This window comes from Pantherophis guttatus, chromosome 2, assembly GCF_059756535.1.
Source record: "Pantherophis guttatus breed Tessera chromosome 2, ASM5975653v1, whole genome shotgun sequence".
In the NCBI taxonomy this organism is placed as follows: domain Eukaryota; kingdom Metazoa; phylum Chordata; class Lepidosauria; order Squamata; family Colubridae; genus Pantherophis; species Pantherophis guttatus.
The window spans coordinates 91,544,516-91,568,651 of NC_142064.1; the positions used below are offsets into that span (position 1 = coordinate 91,544,516).

The window sequence follows — 24,136 nt, forward strand, 5'->3', positions numbered from 1 at the left end:
ATCCATGATTTAATTGTGGACGAGCGAGCCAACATTGTATGTATTATGCAGAGTAAGCCTGTCTAAACAGAGGTAAGAGCCTTTCTAAGGTACCTTATGACGATAAGGGAAGCAAAATGTAAGGTTTTTTTTTTCTTTTTCTCTCATTGCACCAATAGAGTAGGTTGAAAGCTGTTTTAGGTGACTAGGTCTTTTGGGGTAAAGGTGTAACTATGGGAACATCTATGGGGTTGTTATGAAGGATCTTCTAGGTATCCCTGTGTGTGTCTAGAAACTGAGATGCCAAACTTGAAAATATTAAGAAAATGTTGGGCTAAAAATATTTTTGAACATGTTTTCAAACTTTCCATAAAAGTATGAAAGTTTTCTGTAAAAAACTTTCCATTTTTTACTTTGATATGAATGAACTACCTCATTATAATGGAAATCAGTTTTCTTCTACTAGCCAATCCTTTACTAATGGACATTGCTTCTGCACTCAATAAACCTTAGCACTGGATTAAAATGATAAAGGCTACTGTGTGTCTTCCAGGTGTAAATACAATTTTCACACTTTTGATTTTTATTTTCAGGTCTTGAAGAAGCAGAAAAGACAAGGCAGATAAAATCTCAGCCTAAACTAAATAATTTGGCTCCTGTTGATTCATTAAAGCTATCGATGTATCATTAGACCAAGTCACACACACACATTTATTAATTTGTTAATTAAGCATTTCACGAAAAATGAAATTTTAAGACAACAAAATATAGGAATTAATTGATGAGTTTGGATTTCTGTTTCATATGAACTGAATACTCTCCTTGTAACAATAGCTCTTTGGGTGTACTTGGTTTAACTACAAAATATACCATTATATGATACAGGATATTATAATTGCTTGTTCAATGCGTTGTTTCTTACATCCTACAATGCATCTGTCATATTTTGAAGTATAGAAAGTTAGAATTCTATCTTGGCTCATGAATAGTATTGCTGTAATGTAGTGTAACTATTATTACATTCCACATATTTTTTTTTTCATTTCCCTGAGATTGCCACACAAATTTCTCCATCTGTTCAGCAGCCAAGATAGCAGATGGTTTTAGTGCAGGTTCATGAATTGTACACATAATTATTTCATGCTCCCTTTTTTCTCTAAATGATTATTATAAATCTTTAGGTTTTTAAAGGAATTTTTTACATTAGGAAAAAAATTTTATATTAGGAAAAAAGTAAAATTATCTAAGATTTTTTTCAAGAAACATAAGTAAATCTTGCAGAGGGAGCTAGAGGGGCTCAGACCAATTTAGTCCATATAACAAATAGAATAAGATGAATAGAATAAGACTTACTGTACTTTGAAATACAACAAGCCTCTTTTCCTTCTTGAAGATAAATAAAATGTCTTCTATTCAAACATTGTCACCATAAGTATCAATTTAAAAGGTGTGAAATGGACATGCAGTTTTGTACCATGAATGCAGAGCGGCTAACACTATGGAATCTGTGGAGAATTTTCATTCTTCATTTTGCTTTGAGGCGTGCATTCAAATGCATATGCATTCAGAATACTAACTTGCCTTGTAAACTTTTTAAGGATGCACAAACTATTGTAAATGAGTAACACTGCCTTTCTTTGCATTTGTCTTTTACCATTGTGGGGTTTAGCATGCCATATCTCCCTCTGTCTGTCACTACCATAATATTATCACCTGCCATTTTTCTGGGGCCCCCCAAACCACCAACCACCCACCCCTACTCTTTCTCCAAGGGTCCATAACACACCAACCATTCAATTAGCTTAATGGTCAGATGTTACAAAGGTACCTTTTTCCAGGACTCCATAGCCTTCATTTTAATCAGCAGCCTATATTCTGTGCCACACCATATCTGTACCTCATCAAAAACCAGATGATACCACTCCTCCTAGCTGTGCCATACTGACCCAAGTAATCAAAGGTAAACAAAATAACAATCTTCATGGGGTAATATAAGCTGGCGTGCACTTTTCTCCCTCAACTCTCATGCAAGGGGGAATGGGGGACCACACAATAATCAACACTCATCCCTGAACATCAAAAAAAAAAGTCCAAACCAACTATAGTATCTCAAGGCCAGTCCAGGAATATTTCACTGTCATTGTCTTTCCCATAACCACGAATGAACGTTGGCTTACCTGAATGTCTTTTTTCGTTGCGCTGAGTCTCAATTTATGTCTGGGATTTCCTCATCTGTTTGTCAGGAACTGAGCGTAATTTTTCTTTAAATTTGCATAGGCCACACCTCCTTTGCCCCTAGATTCTCAGTTGTTTCATGAAGGCTTCGTCCACTAACGTGACATATGAAGAAGAAAGAGAACACTCCCCGGCCCCCAAGGCCAGTCAGCCGAAAGGATGGGATGAATTGAGACGCAGCGCAACGAAAAAGGATGTTCAGATAAGCCAATGTCCATTTTCCGTTACGCTGCTTAGTCAATTCATATCTGGGATATACCCAAGCAACACACTTTATGGAGAGGGAGGCTGACTGCACCCCACGGCTGCATCCGAATGGACTTGCTGCAAGATTCTACGCCCAAAGGAAACTTCGGCTGATGCGTCTAATTTATAATGTCTGACGAACGGAGTCAACTTTGTCCATGTAGCAGCTCTGCAATTGTCCAGGACCGATGCCTGCGTAGCCCAGGCTGCCGAGGTAGCCGCACTTCTCGTAGAGTGAGCCCACACCCTACCTGGGACTGGTCTGCCTTTGGAACTATAAGCCAATGATATGCAAGCTTTAATCCAGGATGCGACTGTTCTAGAAGAAACCTTCTGTCCCATTGAGATAGGATTAAAGGACACTAAGAGAGCCTCTGTTTTACGAAAGGAGGCCCTTCTAGCTATATATCACAAGAGTGCTCTCCTAACATCCAGCATGTGCCATTGGACCTCTAACTGATGCCTGGGGGAGGGACAAAAGTCCGGTAAAACTAGGGCACGATGGAAGCTGGAATTCACTTTTGGCATAAACGAAGGGTCTAGCCTAAGAACAACTGTGTTGGGCCTGAAAATACACAAATCCTTCCTGACCGACAAGGCAGCCAGTTCAGAAACTCTCCTGGCCGATGTAACTGCCAGGAGAAATGCCACTTTAAGTGATAGAAGCCTAAGACTAACTGACGCCAGGGGTTCGAATGGGGAAGCCGTAAGGGCCTGCAGGACTAATGTCAAATCCCATGTGGGAAACCTGTGGACTGCTGGAGGCCTGATATTAGTGGCCTCCCGCAGAAACCCCCGAATCCTTGGATCCTGAGTCAAAGAGTGGGAACCGTCCCGGGACAAAACGGTCAACAAGGCTGCCACCTGCTGCCTCAGGGTTGCTGGAGCCAGTCCCTTGTCTACGCCCTCCTGCAAAAAATTTGGCACAGGCACAGAAGCTGAAGTAAGGTCCACATGGTTATGCGAACACCAAAAACAAAATATTCTCCACGATGCCTCATAGATTCTTGTGGTGGAAAGCCGCCTGGCAGCCTGGATGGTGCGAATCATCTTCCCTGACAAATTGTCTTTTCTCAGGAGGATCCTCTCAAATGCCACACGGTTAATTGCAGCCACTGGGGTTCTGGGTGTAATACGGCCCCCTGGCTGAAAGAGATCCTGTCCTGAAGAATTTGCCAGGGCTGTGACACAGACAGGCCCACCAGGTCGGCGAACCATGGGCATCTCGGCCAATGAGGAGCAATTAGTAAAATCTCCGCCCTCTCGGTCACCAATCTCCAAATTACTCTCGGAAGGAGGGGGATTGGAGGGAAAGCGTATAGCAAGTCCTGTGGCCATGGGAAACACAGAGCATTGTAGACTATTGCCCCTGGGCTCGGAAAACGGGAGATGAATTTTGGGAGTTGTGCGTTGTCCGGTCAGGCAAACAGGTCGACAGACGGCTGGCCGAACCTCCTCACCAGTTCCTGGAACAGGTCCGGATGAAGCATCCACTCCGATGGGTCCAGCTGTGTCCGGCTCAACCAGTCGGCCCGAACGTTTGAGGCCCCCGAAATATGCTCTGCTCGAACAGATAGTAAGTGGTTCTCTGCCCAGCGCAACAGATTGTCCGTCTCCTTCATTAGGGATCGGGAGTGCCCCCCTCTCGATTTATGTAGGCCTTTGTGGCCACATTGTCCGTTAAGACCAGAACATGTTGATGTAACAGAATGTCCTGGAAATGACGGAGGGCGAGATGGACAGCCCTCAGCTCCAGCCAATTGATACTGAACTTGGCCTCCACTTGTGACCACTGTCCCTGGACCATCTGATCCCCCAGATGAGCACCCCAGCCGGTCAGGCTCGCGTCTGATATTACCACTAACCGACTGGGCTCCTGGAAAAGCACCCTTTCTGGATGGCCCCTGACGCCCACCATCAGAGGGAAGCACGTACCTTGTCTGGTAATCTCACCTCGGCATTCGATGCACTGCGGCCGGCTCTCTGCGCTGGTAGCAGGAACCACTGTAGCTGGCGGGCGTGTCTGCGCGCCGAGGGCACTACTGCAATACAGGAAATAAATCTGCCGAGCAGTTGCGATAAGGTGTGCAACGTTACCTGCCTCTTGGCTAAAACATGGCCCACCAGAGCCCTGATGTCCTGCTGCCTTTCGGGCGACAAAAAGACCTGGCCTTGTATGGAATCGATCAAAGCCCCAAGGTGAGTAATGCACGTCGTGGGCTCTTCTTCGGTTGATGGAGAAACCGTGAAGAGTGAGGATGCGGCATACAGTCTGTAGATCTCGTAAGGCCTGCTGATGTGAGGGAGACAGGAGCAATATATCGTCTAAGTAACACAACAGTCAAATCGGGACGAGATGAATCGTAGCCGCCACCGCTGCCAGCAACTTTGTGAAAGTACGTGGGGCCGATGACAGGCCGAACGGCATGGCCTGATATTGATAATGTTTGCTGGCAAAGGCAAATCTCAGAAACCTGCGGTGTTGCGGATGTATGGGCACATGTAGATATGCTTCCTGCAAATCTAGAGATATCATTACATCTCCCTGTCTCACACAGGCCAATATTGTCCGGAGAGAATGTATCTTGAACCTCTTGTACAGAATGAATTTGTTGATGAACTTTAGGTTCAAGATGCCCCTCCAGCCCCCCGAGGACTTGGCGAGCAAAAAAAGAATTGAATAAACCCCAGTCCCTTCCTGTCCTGCTGGAACTGGTTCTATTGCTCCTATTTCTAACAAATGCTGTATTTCCTTGGACAGTTGCTGATGTTTCTCTAGCTGTCCGGCAACTGGACAGGACAGGAAGCGGTCGGGAGGGGTGGCCCTGAATTCTAAGGTGAGACCTAGCCTCACCGTCCAAAGAATCCAATCTTCGGACGTAGTAGTCTCCCACTGATATATGAAATGACTGAGGCATCCACCAATGGAAAGAGGGGGTTGTGAGTCACTTGCCTCACCTAATGGGTCTGGATCCTGCTCCCCAATAGGGTCTCCTTGAGGTAGGGTGATATCTACCTCTGTCCCGAAAGGACTGCCTATCTGCATTCCTGTCAAACCCTGGGGTTAAGGCTTAGTGAAGTAGGACCCACTGGGTCCTGAATCCTGTCGAAAGGGCTGTTTCTGAGGGTACAGGGTAAACCTGCGGTCTGGTCTCCTATAGGATACCGGAAGAACCTTCCATTTATCCTTCCCCTCTACAAGAATAGGTTCCAATGCTGCTCCAAACAGATCTGTTCCCTTATAGGGAGCAGAGGCCAATTTCCCTTTGGATTTTAAATCAGCTCACCAAGGGGGTAACCAGAGGAGTCTCCTAGATGTTACATTAGAAGCTAACGCCCTAGCCGCAAATTTTGCAGCGTCTAGGGAAGCATCTGCTGAGTACTCGGCAGCAGCCACCATTTTATTGATATCCTGCTGGATACGTAAATCGTCTGGAGGAAGATGGTCACGCAACTGCCTCAGACAGATTAAATTAGCCCTATTAAAAAAAGGAGGCAGAGGTTGCTGCCTTCACTGCCCGAGCAGCTGCTTGGTGTGTCTTTCTAAACGAAACCTCCACTCGTCTATCCTCCATTCTTAACACTTCAGCAGCATCATTAGACAAAACAGTAGAGGAAGTCAAACTCACCACAGGTGGGTCCACCGTGGGAACAGCTAACAACCTGTCTAATGCTGGGTCCACACAATAAGTCCTCTTGTCGTGTCCTGTGGGAGCAGAAAAAGCCCCAGGGTGATCCCACTGCCTCTTAATGACCTCGGAAAATAATTCCGGGTATGGAATAAACTCCTAGTCAGGGGCGGGAACAGCAAAAAATTCGTTCTGAGGCACCTGCGACCCCTCTACCTGATCCCCTGAGATCGCTACTGACTCCATGTTAGTTGCTAATTTTGCCTTGCGTAACAATGTCTTGAAAACAGATGGACGAAAGAGAGTTGCAAAAGCCGGTTTATCTGGCAGCGCTCCCTCGTCTCCGAAAATTCCTGGTCCTCTGGGTCCCCTTCTGCCTACCATGAATCCTCGCTACTGACTGATTCATGTTGGGCGACAAGTAAAGGTTGATGCCTCAATTGTATGGGGACATGAGACTGACAACCTGCCGCATTGGGTGGCATAGAACCCTGTGGATTAAGCCCCGAGGCCAAAGCTTGGGCTAAAGCATTTGTCAGTAAAGTCTGAAAATCAAAGGACTGGCTTTGTCCCTGCCCATCCCCCACGTGGAGCCCCGCTGCGGTCGGGGTAAATGTAGCCTCTGGTGCCAATCTGGCCCCTGGCTGTACTGCTTGTGATCCCCTCAGGGTCTCCATGACAGGACCTGAATCTTTCTCCTGACATCCCTGAAGCTCTAAGGCTGAAACAGAAGGAGCCCTGACAGCCACAGGCTGAAATAGGAGCCTGGATAGCTCAACAGACTAAAAGCCTGTTATTAACATTCAGCTGTCTGCAATTATTGCAAGTTCGAATCTCCCCAGGCTCAAGGTTGACTCAGCCTTCCATCCTTTCTAAGATAGGTAAATTGAGGACCCAGTTTGTGGGGGCAATAAGCTGACTTTGTATAAAATATACAAAAGTATGAAAGCTATTGCTTAACGCATTGTAAGCCTCCCTGAGTCTCCGGAGAAGGGCGGCATATAAATCTAATTTTTTTAAAAAAAAATACAACTTCCCCTTCCCTAATTGGGCAGAAGCTGGCGCAGTAATAGGCTGGACCTGTTTCTTGGCCCGTTCAAACTGTCTCTCAAGGGCATTATGCCGTCTTTGGGCGTCTCTGTCCTCCATGGTAGCCCTAGGAGCCCCTTGGTCAGGTTCTCTCCTATTGGAAACAGAGGCAGAGCTCCTAGACCTGGATTTAGAGGTCTTTTTTGCTCTGGGGGGAGTCTGAGGCTGTTCATTGTCTGAGGAGAACTCTGGGTCAGCCATTATAGGAGTCTCTGCAAGATACTTGTGCCTCTGAAGAAAGAGCAGAATTGGCGCCCAAATCAACCATTAGCTCCTCCTCAGGAGGATACAAAATGGCGCAGAGCTCTCCCAGCGCTCTGCTGCTCTGCTGTAAAATACTTAAATAAGCCTCCTTCCAATCCTGCCACCCAGCAGCCTTCAAATCTCGGCGTGGGTTAAACCCTCTGATTACTGCCTCTCAGTGCAGTTAATAATCAGCGGTAAAGATGCTACCAATCTCCTCACGCTGCTGGGACCTCCAAACCTGGCATCAAAATGGCGCGAAACGATCCACTGGCTTGTCGCGCTTCTCTGCGGCCAGCCTCTCTTACCAAACTCCAATCCTCAGTGTGGCCAGGTCCCAAGGCTTCCAAAGTGCTAGAGCTAATTGCTCTTCAAGTGTTAGCGATCAGAAATTACCTCAGAGTTTGTCTCGGAGCCCCGAGCAGTGACTCTGGAGCCGCCTTTACACTAAAGGGAGCTCAAAATGGCGGCCGCAGTTATCCAGCGTACCGGGTGACCAACGAGCTCACCGATGGCTACTTATACGGCTCAACGCCGTTTGGAGTATCCCAGCCGGGATAAAACTCCACTTGCTGCTAAATTGAGGTGTGGGGGTGGTGACTTGGAGCCCCAGAGCCACTCACCCACCACGAGCAGCCTTAAGCAGCTCCAGCTGCTAATTCAGCCAGAAGCCTTGCTTTCTTCAGCTCCCACAAATAAAATAACAAAAGAAATAAAATAACAAAAATAATAAAATAATACAAGAATAAAGCCTCTCTAAACACTTAATTAACTAACTGCCAGAGCAGTTTGAAATAGGTCCCTACAAGAAGACTGAGAGAAAACAACTGAGGATCTAGGGGGAAAAGGAGGCGTGGCCTATGCAAATTTAAAGAAATATTAAGCTCAGTCCCTGACAAGCAGGCGAGGAAATCCCAGACATGAATTGACTAAGCACGCAACGGAAAAGAACATAACACAGTTCCACTGACATCTCCACGCTGCCAAATCCTCATCAGCTGAGCAACAGTACCTAGATAGTAGTCAAACCAGTGCCAAACAGCTATTGTTGTTCCTGTTCTGTTACTGGTGCCGCTGCTGCTTTGGTGATCCTAGCAGCTTCAACTTTCCAATCAACTCATAGACTACTCCAGAAGATCCACGTTTCATCAATTCTCATAGCCACAAAGTGATGAAATATCATCCCAACTCAGTGATAACTCAGCTGTGATATCAGACTTTCCTCTCCTGTACCATCACTTTCACAAACTTTTATTAACATGCTGCAAAACTAATCATTTGTGTGAGTGCACATATCACCTCAGTGCCAATTTTTTTTTAAAAAAGGTGCCTGACTTTTTTTTAAAAATGCCTATCTTCCCTTCTGTATATTTTGTAATTATTATCACTGTTGATAAGTCACGATGTCATTCACACATTATGCTAAATCCAAGATACATGATAAGCATCTGTATAGGTTGCAACTAAATTCTAATTTTTAAAGTATTAGAAACAGAATATTCTGGCTCTGCTTTGAGTTCAATCATCAATCTTTCTTTGGGCTTAATTTTCAATTAGCTGTCCTTATATTTACAGTGGAAATATGCCTTAGTCATAATTAAATATAGTTCGCTAGAGGTCAACTTACATTTTAAATATTCAAAATGTCTTTGAATGCAAATAGTCTGATCTTGCATCAGATGTACCTGGAATAATTTCTTAGGGCATCTAATAAAAAGCCAGGACAGCTTATGTAAAGTAAAGATGCGAGAAACAGTGAATTCCTTGACTAAAACAGCAGGGTCTAAACTTATAATAAAATGTTTTACTTATTGTTTACTTAATCTTGTGAACCAAAATGACAACATCTGGCTAGAAACTGGAAGACCATAATTTCTAGTCCCGCCTTAGGCACAAAGCTATCTGGGTGATCTTGGGCTAATCACTTTCTCTCAGTTCAAGGAAGGAAGCTATGGCAAACCACTTCTGAAAAATCTTGCCAAGAAAACTGCAGCACTTATCCAGGCAGTCTTCAAGAAAGAATTAAGGAGGAAAAATTGAAATAGTAGTCCTTAGCTTATATACTTACTTTTTTTCTGTAAGATCTAGGCCACTGTTGTCTATTCCCTCTATTTTTACATTCTTCTGTCCACAGATATTTCCGTAACTATCATATCCTGAAACCAATCTTGCAGCTGCTCCAGTAGCTATTGAAAAGCCACAAATAAAACCCTGGAAGAAATAAATTGAGAAAGCTTTCAGTGCCATGCTCTAAGAGAAATGCCATTTTCAAAACTATGTCTTTCTGTTAGGTTGCCATACAAAACTTCATTCCCTTTTCTATTCCAATTTCATTCTCTTTCCTTTGAAATACAATAATTTTTCTAAAAGTAAAGGCATGATTGCCCAAGAGAAAATAGGAAAATCAGATGTGTACATCATGATATGTATGACATGCATGTTGTAAAATTAGCATCCAAGACAAATTCATGCATTAGAACCATAGATATAATGGATTTATAAGTCCAGGATATCATGTCTTTATTATGGCCTTGAAATTGTTTTTGAATCAAAGTGCTATACAGAAGCTCAGATGGCAACACTGACTAAAAATGTTTGATTAATCACATTTATGAGTCTGATCCAAACCTTTATTGTTGATAAGGATCTGACCATTTTTATCTATACTCTAAGCGATTCTACGCTGGAATAGAATTCATTTGAGATCTTTCAATTAAAAGACCACAGCAGAATATATCTGAAAGAAATAGGGCTGTTAGTTCATGCTACAGTAACTTAGATTGGGGCTACCAATTTATTCTTAATTTATTTAGTTATTTATTTTGCAAGACTGCCTGCTAGCTATGTGATTCGGGGTGGTGAACATATTGTGCTGAAACAATAGCAAAATCACCAACAAAAACTAAAACACAGGAGTGTTTTGTTGGTGATTTTGCTGTTGTTTTAATATGCAGCGTATATATCATAAAAGTGGCCCGGCACCTATTTGATCTCAGAGGAGATGCTAAAGCAGTTATAGTAACAAAAGGGATGCTATTCTCTGCATAAGATGACACTTAACAAAAGCGATCCGAAGCTGTCTCCTCTGTTGGTCCTCATGGGATGGCCAGAAATAATTAGAGACACATAGTCTACAGAAAGTAAATCTTAAACTCAAATACTAACATACAGATAAAATATACTGCTCAAAAAAAATAAAGGGAACACAAGCAGAAGACATCCAAGATCTGAATGAATGGAATAGCCTTATTAAATACTTTGTTCTTTACATGCAGTAGTTTATACACTGCTCAAACAACTAAAGGGAACCCAAAACTACTGTATGTAACGAACAAAGTATTTAATAAGGCTATTTTATTCATTCAGATCTCGGATGTCTTCTGCTTGTGTTCCCTTTATTTTTTTGAGCAGTGTATATTAATCTCACCAATGTGCTGAAAAGTGTCAATTTAATATTTTAACTTGGCTGCTTAATACAGCACATATATAAAAATAAATGAATCTTCTGACAAGTTGTGAAATCATCATCCAGTTCCTGGGGGGAAGAAAAAAATGTTTCTTTAGATATGTCTTTTGTTACATACCATGCCAATGCAAAATAGAATGAACAGCAAAAGCCATGGGATATCTGTGCAGCTGCGATCCTCCAGAGGCTTCCACTCTCGTTTGGAACTCTGTAAGTTTGGAATTGAGACAGGGGAAGAAAAAGAAATATGAAGATTTTTTTTTATTTTTGTATTTTAATGGTTATGAAAATCTGGAACAAAACATGAATAAAATACTTTGGCCACTGTGAATACAAATGATTACTATAGATTACTGAAGACTTCCCACTGTTTTGGTTCTAGCTCTGCTAGGTTTCATTAATTAAAAGTACTTAGATATTATATTTTTATTTATTTATTATATACAATACAATAATGAATGCAAATGGTTCAAGTCTCAAAAAGATAACCATTCCATTTGCACCCTAGGTGAATCCCCGAAAATTCATTAAAATCTGTCAACCAATCAATAGCTGAATTAGAATTAATATTCAATTCAACCACTCCAGACTTCTTTAGCTTTCTGCCCCAAGTTATAAACATGTAGAAGTACTTTTAAGAGACTTTCATGTCCATGATCATCTGTGTTCTATTATTCATGTATACATATACATTGAACTCTCCGTAAGATATCAAAGAACCACATAAACTGAACACAGCTTCCTAATCGTCAAATGTCATAAAAGTACTGAATATATTTTCAAGACTTTTCTACAATAAACAAAATTTACTTATTTAACCTTTCCATGTTTTGTATAAAAACAAAAGGAAAGAAAAAACCAAGTTTCTTCTTCAATCACAGAGGTGATCAATGTCTATTTATGCCACAGGATTATTATTTTTTTTTACTGTTTTCCAAGTGGAAATTGGATGATCATTATTTAAAATCTATTTTAATCTGATCCAAATCATGTAATGCTATACAAATCATGTGATTCATCTATTAAAATTGGCCCTGGTGAAATCCAGTAACAACCTATTAGCTAAGTCTGCAGTGGCATTCATTCTGTTAAATCCTAATAAAAGTTTTAGCTTACTATATTTATGAATATAGCCATAGTGGTTTGTAAACCAAGTGTATTGTGGACCGGGGCGGGGGCGGGGGGGCATTTGGAAATAGATGGATTTATTTATAAATAAATTAGATGTTTATGTCAGCATATGTCAACATATGTCTTACATATGTTATAGAAGTAGTATGTGCTGAAATCATGACATACAGTCAAAAGGAACTGGCAGTTATGATGTTTTGAAGAGTACAAATAGTCCTCGACTTATAACCATTCATTTAGTGACTGTTTGAAGTTACAACAGCACTGAAAAAAGTGATTTATGACAATTTTTCACACTTACAATTGTGGCATCCCCATAGTCTTGTGATCAAAATTTGGGCACTTATCAATTGGCATGTATTTATAAGAGTTGCACTGTCCTGGGTCATGTGACCATCGTTTGTAACCTTCCCAGCTGGCTTTTCACAAGGAAGCCAATGGGGGAAGCCAGATTCACTTAATAACTGCATGGCTCACATAACAACTGCAGTGATTCGTTTAATAACTTGGGAAAAATGATTATTAAAATGAAGCAAAACAACTAACTTAACAACTGTCTTGCTTAATAATAGAAATGTTGGGCTCCATTATGGTCCATCCACTTTGTCACAGAATTCTTGATCTGAGCATTATGGAATCTAACAAAGGGAAATGGTTCCAATTCTAACTGTTCCCACCATTTCCAATGTTCTGTTTATTTATGCAAAATGACCCTACTCATGCATAAGAAGATAGTTATCAACAAGTTCAAATTTGTAGAACAAGAATGAGCTACAAAATAGCTTACAATATGAGGCTGAATACTGGCATGGGAAGAATTAGGAAAAGAAATAGTTTTTAGAATTAAAATTCCTATTGTAGAAGCAGCTCCTCTAAGACTGTAATATATTAGCATTCTTTACTTGTCTTTTATTACTTCTCTATCACTGTAGTCTCTGTTGTTCTGCTCAATGTCAAGATCTTAATATTGTTAAGTCTTAAACGGGGAGGACAAAAACCAGATATTTTCAACACCTGGCTACTGCCTGAAGAAGTCCCTATAGTTTTCTTGGCAAAGTTCCCCCCCCCCCCCGGAAAAAAAACTCTTGCCTCCTTCATAGGATAAATGTGTGTGACACTGGCCTAAGGTCACCCAATTGACTTTCTGCCTAAAGAGGGACTAGAACTCAAAAGTCACCCAGGTTTTAGCCTGATACATTAAATCCTGCACCAAGCTGGCTCTCTTGATATAAATATGTAAACTTCTTTTTTGTACTGCATTCCACTGCAAACGCTATCATGATAAGTTTTTTTTAAAAAAAGTTGAAAAATGGACAAGAATCCAAGAAGCTAAGTGATAAGTCCAATCAGTACAGCAGCTTTATTATGATTAGTTAATAGACAATGGCATGTTCAAAAAAAAGGGGGGGATTAAAAATAAAATAAAAACAATTCATACTATCTTCACCTAGAATTTCAATGTTGTATATCACATTATATTCATAGCCATCTTTATGATTAAACCTATAGATAATACTTCTCTTCCAATCTATTTAACCAACTTTTTCTTTAAGACACTAAGGAACTGAAATGAAATCATGTATGTGATAAGCATGTAAAATACTTTTACTCTTATAATTATGCAAACCGAAGTACCTTTAACATTTCATTTATGAGCATCACATAGTTTTAATCCAAATGTTATTATTACTTGCTCTGCAGTCTGGCAGTAGCTCATTTTGCCCCATTACTACTGAAGCACCATAAAAACGGCAGCTGACAACCCTGGCCTGCAGCCCAAATGAATTTCCGCCTTCCCACTCTGCATAAAAACATGAATAAGCATGATAGTTTCCCCAACTAGTTGTCATAGTGTAACTATTTTCTGTTAGAAGCACTATTACTAAAATATGCAAACTGTTGTAGTCTTATTCACTAAAATGTCAAATACAAAAAACATTTAATTTGATACAAATATACTCAGTAACTACTGCACGTTTATACTTGCAGCTTCTTCAATGTTTTCTGTTTGATTAATCTTTCATCCCAAGGACCACATTCATCTGTACATAAATTGGGGGGGGATGTCAGTTCTAGCCAGGACAATTGTTCTCTCTCTCTCATTCATGCTCCCTTGTTATTATCTCCTTATCTTTTTCTTCACATTCCCTCCCACTCCCTACTTCTATGTAAGAAGCAGAGTGAATTGGGGATGCAGGAATAGATTACTTTAGCCTTTATTTCCAAAACATGAAAGAGAATCTAATCAAGTTAACAGTATAAATAGTGACAAAAACCAAAAAAGGCCAAAGACCAGGAAAATCTCAAGCTAACTAATTTTATTTGCTTGTTTGTTTACAACATTGGCATCTACCAACTGGTACCTAACATGAAAAGTATTAAAAATTTCAGAACCTGAGAATATCTTTTGAGACAAAAATAAATAGAGTTCAGGGTTTTTTTTTTACATACATTATCTGCTGCTCTGCCCAAATCCGTAACTTCAGAAATGCAATTTAGAATTGGAGTGAGCTAAGAATTTTTTAAAGTTCCTAATCCTGTCGAATAGTTGAGAAAAAGCAAGTTAAAAAGAAAGCGAGAAACCTGTGCTGATATACTCTGAGCCGTTACATTTTTCTTTTATCCACCTTAAACATATGACAATTGAACAATGTATCTACTACACAGTTCACCTTTCACTACTAGAAGAATGTTCATATTAGCAGCATCCACAAGGTGTTGGTGATAAAAATCAAGATGGTGGCTGCAACAGCAGGACTGAAGCTTTGCCCTTTTCTACATGCAAACGAAGTTGAATGTGCAAAAGCAGTGTGGCTTTGATCATTCAACTACAACTTCTGTCTTGAATTTTTTGACTTAGCTGGAAACCCTGTCTCAGATCACGTGACAAAATTACAGATGTGACAAAAACCATGCCTATCTTTGTTGTTTTTCTTTTAGAATTTTCTTTGTACTCGCCCATTTATTTCTGTCTAAAACTTGTTATTTGCAAGAATTTTTAAACCTGACAGTTCTTAAATGTCTGACAGTTTTCTTTATTCCAAACACATTTTTACTTCTCTTTTCTTCAGTTATAAAAGTTCAATATGAATTACTGCAATTTCTGCCACTGGATTTACAACAATTTTACTTCTTAGTAATTTTCAATAAATTAGGATGAATTCCTATGTTCAAAATAAAAAGTTTTATTTCTCTTTTCAGCTCAGGTGCCTACTGTTATGACAGCTCTGCATATTGCAATATATAGTACAGAGAATGGCACCATATTTTTACTTTTATTTTTAATCATTTTCCTTTGATAGAAACATTTAGATTCTGCTGTGCTACTGTATGGGAAATATTATTGACAAAACAAATTCATATAACATTTTATTATAAAACATCATGCCATCAAAGAATTACAATATCATATTTATCCAAAATGAAGCGGACGTTTTTACCCTATAATTATATTTTGAGTAAGAGATTGCTTTATAGTCAGGAAATAAAAGCACTGTGGAAGATAGAGATACTTATTTACAAATAATGCAAGCAAGTGGCTAGAACGGAAACACAAAAAAGAAGACAAGCACTATGCTATAGTTTTTTTTTTCATTTAAAGATTAGAGAGATTAAATAGAAATTTATTTCTGTCTGAATGAAAAGTTACAGAAAAATCTAAGTGCAATCAGTCCATATATTTATTTTCTTTGGGACATACTATACAGTATAAATGTGCAATCTGTAGTTCTATGTAGGAGAAAATATGGCGTTCTTTTGAGGAAGTAAAACAGAGGAAAACATCCCTCTTCCCTAATTACTTTCCCAGGGAATTAAAAATAATAAAACTGTCAGATCAGCCATAAAAGATAGAAAGCCAAGGAATGATGATAAACCTAGAAGATACTAGGAGCAGGCCTATGCTCTGGGAACCAAGGAAAGTTTAAGATAAACTTCTTAAAATGAGCCTCTAGAGCCTAGAAAGTAACTACTGTATGTTCATAGAATGTTGTCTTTGTTCTCTCAATAAACCATTGTCTTTGTAGTACTGCCCCCATTATATCATAGAATCCACCTCCTAGCTGACCTCACTGACTCATAAAGGACTGTTATATCCAATTATATCCAATCAATTACTCTGCTGTATCAAATCAGATGTATGCAGTATTAAACTTTGTATAATTCTGCACAGAGGTTGCATCCCTGCCTTGCCTTATTCTTTACTGTGATTACTTGCCTTAGAAAAGAATTAAATAAGACAACATTTCCAGTGTTCCTATTATTTAAAGAAATTCTCACCTTTCTATATTAATTTGATAATGCTGCCCAGAAAATAAGTAGAATTTGAGGGTATGACGTTGCATGAATTAATGAATTACCTCTCAGCATAAGAAACTTTTCATACAGCTAAAATATTCACTCCTTAAGTAACCATTTGTGAATTCATACAAAAGTATTCTGTGATGACACTGAATTCTAGAACTATTTTATTTGGAACTTAACTTTTAGAAGGAGATAAAAATGGTTATCTAAAAATGATTGAAAACATCCAGTGATGGATTCCCCCATAACAGACTATTTCCAATGTTTAAGAGCTTTCACAGTCAAATTCTTCCTTAGTTTGGATCTCTCTCTGAAAAGCTTCAACCAGTTGGTTCTGTTAAGGAATTTGCAGAGTAACCCTTGAATAGCAAGGGTCTGTACATGAAAGCAATTGAGAGTAGGTACGAATAAACACAGTCAACACACAGATACACTGAGTTGTGTTTACTTTCAGGAAATAGTAAGGCACAGTCCAATAAACAGTCCAGGTCATACACATATAAAGCAGGAGATAGCAAAACAACAGTCCAGGGATAATCCAATAACAAAGTCTTCCTACCAGTCGTCGTAGTCATTCACAATAAACAGTTCTTCTGGATTTGTAAACAGTAGCATACAGAGATATCAGAGAGCAAGAATAGCAAACCATGTTTCTAACTCCCTCTTAAGGAGATTGGCTACAGAGCTAACCAATCAGGACACAGTGTGATGCAATACAGCAGTCTTAAAGCTATATTGATGGTTTATATATTGCCAACCCAACAAGGTAGGTAAAACTCATTTCCTAACAGGTTCTACCCTCTGGAGCTTTGGAGAACCAAAATCTCTAATGTATGACAAAACCTGTTAAGAAAATGTGGTTATTTGGGCCACTAGAAACTCTTTAACATATCTACAGAGAATCTAATTCCAAACATTGCACAGCCCTAGTATTTACTATGTACTCTGTAGATTACAAAGTACCATTTATTTATTTATTTATTTATTTATTATTTATTTACTGGTTCGATTTATATGCCGCCCTTCTCCGGAGACCAGGGTGGCTTACAATGCGTTAAGCAATAGCCTTCATACTTTTATATATACCTGCTTAGTAGGGTTTTCGGGGGGCCCTAAGCGGTGTTTTTTTTTATACAAAGTCAGCTTATTGCCCCCACAATCCGGGTATAGAGTCAGTATGTTCACACCATGATAATTAGTTGTGACAAATCCTTCATGTATCATCAACATAGTTTTATCTAACCCAATTAAACGCTACAGAAAACTATATTCTATTAAGGAGTATGCTCCACGAGAGTTAATTTAGAAATTTGAAATTATAGTAACAGAGATTGATAAAGTAATACCATATCACCTTAATAGCTAATCTGAAGTTTCCCCACCTGGTTACCTATTAATAGAAGCAAGGGATATGCAAAAATCTTCCATGCACAGAACATGGGTTGTTCATGTCAAGTAGATGATTTCAGAAAGAAAGAAAAAGGGTAAAGCTAAAGACATCATCAAGGAGGGGGAGTGTAAAGTAAAAGAAAAGTGCTGGGAAGATTAGAAGAGGGATGGAAGGGTTACCTGAAAATGCCACGCCTAAACTATGGACATTGAAGGCAGCAGCAAAGAGGCAGGAAGAGAAAAGCATTGGCGGAGGGGGAGAGAGAGAAACAGGAAAGGACAAATTGGATATGCTGCACTTGAAGCCAAATTAATTGCTGCTGTTCCTGTTGCCACTGCTGATGATGATAATGACACTGTCTTTGGCTTCAAATGCAGCATATCCAATCAGCCTACCCATCTGTAATCCTCCCAGTGCTTTCCTTTCCCTACCGCTATTAGCTGTTGCCACTGGTATCCTTGGGATAAGCAAAGACAGACAGTGGGATGATGTGGGAAAGGCAAGCTGGCTGGTTATGCGTGAAGACAAGGGCATGGACTTTCTTGAAGACAAGGATGTGGCTCAGGAAGGAAGGGAAATTAAGGTGCTGCAAAGATCAGCAGGCTGGCCATGCAGAGGAAGAGGAGGAGAAAAGAAGGGGTGACACCCTGCTTGCTCCTACAAGAACCCTCTGAATCTTGATTTGCCCCAAGAACAACCAACATGTTCCAGAATCAGTTCTACCAAACCACATCCAACTCAGAATGATTTGCTAAAACTCTCAAATGTATTTATTTTGGGTTGAAACAAAATACTTCCCCCTTCCCCTTTTCATGCACATATAATGTGTCCACAGAGCATTTCAGCTAGTTGAACTTCAATTATCCAAAGAAGTATTTTTTTTTACTTCAGTTCAATTGTATCTGATTCTTGGGACTGTCTGGCCATGGTTTTTTTAGCAAGATTCTTCAGATGAGCCCTTGCCTCCTTCCCTGGGTTGAGAATGATTGCCTCAAGGTCACCCAGCAGGCTTTGTGCAGAACTGGAATTCATGGTCTCCCAGTTTCTAGCCTCATGTCTTTACTATTGCACCATGCACCATTTCTTATTTGTAACTGTCCGCTGAGAAGTCTGCATAGGCACCAGGAAGGGCATCCAGCTAGTAAACGCTCAGCTCCAATTAGTCACCCCACCCCCACCCTGAAGCAAGGGATTGCAGGGTCATTAAAAGAAAAAAAGCTATAGAATGAATAAAAAAAATATGCAAAACAGAACAACCATTGAACCTAATAATGTCTGAAACATCATGAAACATTTCCTCTTCAGAAAAATGTATACATGGAAATGAATGAACCGAACCATCCAGTAATGCTAAGATTGGGAAGGAAGGACAATATTCCAGGAAAGAAAACCCAAAATGTTTTAGAAACAAACTGCTCCATTTTGCACATCTTTGTGCAAACTACTCAATCAAATTGGTTAGGGTAATACAATATACTAAATAAAAAAACTAAAGAACTCATTATAACTCAGTGCAGTGAATAAACCCAAGACATTTTATGCTGTCTTTTGAATATTGGAAGAATAATTTACAGTATATGGTTGAAATAGAGGTTGAGATGAAATGTACTGCAGAATATTAATATTTAACGCTAAACATGTTCTCTACAAAACAACTAAATAGTCTTGTTCCTGACAGGAGGGTTTTAATTTAAGGGAGAGAGAACAAAGCTGCTCCAAAGAAGAATTTTTGTTGTTATCACTGGTTAAGGTGAATGTTCTTTTCGGAGTATAAGACGTTACGGAGTATACATTTTGGGGCAGAAAATAAGAAAAAAAAATTCTGCCTCTGCCTACCAGCATCCATCAGTATTCTTCTGGCTAGCGTCCTTACAGCAAACAGCCAGGTCAGCTTCAGCACGTTATCGCAGCCTGATTCAGCACGAGCACTTGATTGGCGGTTGGATCTACATCCCAGAATACCGCCAATCAGCTGTTCCAGGCTGCGGGGATCGCCACAGCCCATCAGCGCTTCTGTGTGTCGCGTTTTTGGGCTCTGTACGTCCCATTTTTGGCTTTCGCACACTCCGTTTTAGACCCGTTCCAGGCTGCAGGGATCGTCACAGCACATTATTGCCTATTGCCGCCTCCGTGCAACGCATTTTCAGCCTCCATATTTTTGGCCTCTGCGCATCACATTTTCGGCCTCCGTGCATCGTATTTTCGGCGTCCATGTTTTTGGCCTCCACGCATCACGCATTGCATTTTTGGCCTTAGCATGCCCCGTTTTGGGCCTTTACATGTTACATTTTTGGCCAGTTCCAGGCGGTGGGGATCGCTGCCGCTGATCCCCACCGCCTGGAACCAGCCGAAAATGCAAGGCACAGAGGCCAAAAATGGGGCGTGTGTAGGCCAAAAACGTGCCGCGTGGAGGCAGCCATTGGCAGCGATGGTCTGTGGTGATCCCCACAGCCTGGAACAGGCTGTAAACGGGGCATGAGGAGGCCGAAAACAGCTAAAGGTTGGGGGCCTGTGGGTAGGTGGGGCTTTGGCAACATTTGCTGTATAAGACGCACAGACATTTCCACCCACTTTTGGGGGGGAATGCATCTTATACACCGAAAAATAGGTAAATACATGAAAAATGCTTATTTTGTTTTATTTATATCCTGCCTAACTCAAGGCAGCATACATGTCCAATCAATCTTCCTACTATTTTCCATACAACCACCCTGTGAGGTGGGTTGGGCTGAGTAACAGTGACTAGTCTGAAGTCACCCAGTTGGCTTTCATGACTAAGGCAGAACTTGAACTCACGGTCTCCTGCTTTCTAACTTGATGCCTTAACCATTAGATCAAATTGTCTCTCCCTTTATTATCTCTTTATTAGGGATCTATGCTAAAATTTGTAATTAATGGAAAATATATCTACAACGTTTAAAAAGTTCTAGGTAAGCATGTATAAAATCAGTTTCTACAACTCACAAACCCATCCATGTTTATTTATTATTCAGCATGTATTTTTTTTGGGGGGGGGGTTTCCAAGTGAGTGGATAAAAGAGAAAATGAATGTCTGGGTATATGTGTTTCACTTTATGTCGCATATCTCTTAAAACCTTGAACTGATTGTTCAGAAATCAGTCTCACTGAGTTCAAAGAGAATTATGACCAGGACAATGTATGAATACAGTAATGAGGAGAGACACATAAATTTCTATACAATTAAAATGGACGTTGTCCTACCTGAACGTCCCTTTTATGTTCGCTGTGACGACAATCCTACTCATGGGTTCTTCTCTTCTGATTGGTTCCACTGAGTGCTCATTATTTTTTCTCTGCAGTCCTAGTACCGCCCACTCTGCCTCAGACTGTCAGTCTTTTTCACGAAGTATCTCGAATAGGCGAAGACTAAATAAGTTGAAGAATAATACTTCCGAACTCCAACAATACTGCAGAGGGGAGAAAAGGAAAAAAAACCCGACCATGGCTGGGGATGGCTGACCGACGGGCGGGCCGGATTGTCGTCGCAGCGAGCATAAAAGGGATGTTCAGGTAGGACAACGTCCATTTTCCTGATTCTCTGCTCCGACAATCCTACTCGTGGGACATGCCCAAGTTTACGACTCCTGGGAGGGAACCGGAGCCATCCCCTGAGCATGTGGGGAAATTACAGATTGCAAAACACGTCTGCCGAAAGAAGCATCGGCAGAAGCAAAAACATCCAAACGATAATGTCGAACAAAGGAGGAAAGGGAGGACCAAGTTGCCGCCCGACAGATGTCGTCTATAGAGGCCTGAATAGCCCAGGCTGCCGAGGTGGCAGCGCTCCATGTTGAATGTGGTAAGATCCCACCCGGGATAGTAGCCCCTTGCAACTCATAAGCTTTGGAAATACAGGCTTTAAGCCAGTGCCCTACAGTAGCAGAGGAGACTTTCTGTCCCATGGAGGAAGGCAAGAAGGACACGAGCAAAGCCTCCGTTTTCCGAAATGATGAGGTACGTTGAATATAACGCTGCAGAGCCTGCGGAATCTGGCTGAAATCTCATGAAACAGGTTAGGACTCAATTGCCACTCCGATGGATCCAAGTGGCCACTGCTGAGGTAGTCCGCTTGAACGTTGGACTTGCCCAATATGTGCTCCGCTTTTAGTGAGAGGACATGCAGTTCCACCCAAGACATCAACCTCTCCGTCTCCGCCATCATCTCCCTGGACCGCGTGCACCCTTGCTGATTGAGATGGGCCTTTATGGCCATATTGTCTGTTAGAACGAGAACTTGTTTGTTGTGTACCTGAGAGAGAAACTGAGCCAAGGCCAACCGTACTGCAGGGAGCTCCAACCAGTTGATACTGTGTTGTTGTTCCAGAGGGGACCAAGTTCCTTGCACAAGAAGCGACTCCAGATGGGTGCCCCAGCCATACAGGCTGGCATCCATGGTAAGTGTGACACGCTGGGGTTCGAGAAAAAACGTCCTGGACTGAAGGGTGGGAGATATCCACAAACGAAGAGACTCCGTCTCCCGAAGAGGAACTACAACTTTGGTAATCACTTCTGCTCGTCCTGTCCGTTGGAAAGGCAGCAAGAACCACTGAAGTTGACGGGAGTGTTGGCGTGCCCACGGTACGATCTGTATGCAAGATATGAACTTCCCCAACAGCTGGGACAGCAAGAGAACTGGAACAGAGTCCTTAGATAGCACTTGGCGCACAAGGTCCCTGATACTGGATTGTCAGTCCGGAGAAAGAAATACATGGCCGTGTTCCGAATCTATTATCGCCCCCAGGTGGAGAATATATGTAGTTGGAGAAAGATGGCTTTTATCCAGATTGATAACAAAGCCATGACTCTGTAAGACATGAAGCACCGTCCGTCTGTCTCAGTGTGCCTGGTCCAGGGAGGCCGAGAGAAGCAAAATATCGTCCAGGTAACAAACTATGCGGACAAAGAGTTCCCGCAACGAAGCCGCTAAGGCCAAGACCTTCGTGAACGTCCGAGGTGCCGACGAGAGACCAAACGGCATGGCCTTTTATTGAAAATGGCGCTCGTTGTAAGCGAACCGTAGAAAGCGCCTGTGAAGCGGGTGTATTGGCACGTGAAGGTAGGCTTCCTTGATGACGATGGATTGCATGAGATCCCCGCACCGGATGCAGCCGAGAATGGACCGGAGCGAATGCATCTTGAAGCAGCGATATAAGATGTGAAGATTTAGCTGTTTCAGGTTGAGGACTCCCCTCCAGCCCCCCGAGCCCTTGGGGACAAGAAACAAAATTGAATAGAATCCGGTTCGAATCTGATCGTGTGGAACCGGCTCGATGGCTTCTATGTCCAACAGGTGTTGGATTTCGAGATCCATGAGATTTCTCTTCTGAGGAGAGTCCGACAAGGGGCACTGAATGAAACGGTTCGGGGGAAGGGAAGGGAATTCCAGTGTAAGGCCGTTGGTGACAGTGTGGAGAATCCAGGTGTCCGTGGACGAGTTGTCCCACTGGTGGTAAAACACCTGGAGCCTGCCGCCGATAGAAGGAGGGGATGGCGAATCACTTGCCGCGGCGGAAGGAACGAAATCCGGTACCTCGGAAAGGTCATTTGAAACTGGACTGACGCCTGCCTCGTTCACGGAAGGTGGAACGGTCGTACGATGAGTATTGTCCCTGGCCGGAAGATCGCTGGAAGAAGGACCCATTGGGTCCTGGGTCCGCCCGAAAGGGCGGCCGGGTGTAAGATCCAGTCACCTATATGATGTGGAGAGCACCTTTCTTTTATCCTGTCTTTCCACCAATACCAGGTCCAAAGCCGCCCCAAAGAGGGACGACCCTTTATAAGGAGCCATGGTAAGCCTCCATTTTGACTTCATGTCGGCCCACCAATGATGAAGCCACAAGAGACGACGGGAAACAACAGTGGAGGCAAATGCCCTGGATGCAAACTTAGCAGCGTCCAACGAGGCATCGGCCGAGTATTCAGCTGCTGCTATCAGCTTAGTCACATCCTGATGGATTTGGGCCTCTTCTGGAGGCAATCTGTCTCGAAGCTGGCGAAGCCAGATTAGTGATGCCCTGTTAAAAAATGAGGCAGAAGTCGCTGCACGGATGGCCCAGGCAGCCGCCTGATGCGTTTTCCTAAGGACATCTCTGCACGTTTATCTTCCATCTTAAGACCGTCTCCTACATCACCAGCGAGAACAGAAGAAGAAATGAGACCTGAGACAGGATCATCTACAGAAGGCAACTGCAAAAAAGTGTCTAATTCTGGAGCAGCACAATACATTCTTTTGTCATGTCCAGTTGGTCCAGAAAGAGACCCTGGGCGTTCCCATGGTCGTTGAATCACCTGAGAAAACAAATCCGGACAAGGTACAAAGTCAATCTCAGGCTGAGGTAACTTGAATAATGACACATTAGGGTTGGACTGATCCTGTGACGATGAAGCTGAATCAAGAACTTTGCC

The 24,136-nt window shown here is 41.8% G+C and overlaps 1 protein-coding gene across 2 annotated transcripts in view; it reads right to left on the reverse strand.

The window, feature by feature from the left end:
• Positions 1-24,136, reverse strand: part of SLC44A1 (solute carrier family 44 member 1) — a 99,829-nt gene that overhangs the window by 65,670 nt on the left and 10,023 nt on the right. For both annotated transcript variants that reach the window (XM_034410663.3, XM_034410662.3), the window contains exons 2-3: positions 11,006-11,095; positions 9,490-9,632 (exon numbers count right to left, since the gene is read on the reverse strand). In XM_034410663.3, coding sequence (XP_034266554.1) covers positions 9,490-9,632; positions 11,006-11,095 — 233 coding nt within the window. The remainder of the gene's footprint in view (positions 1-9,489; positions 9,633-11,005; positions 11,096-24,136) is intronic.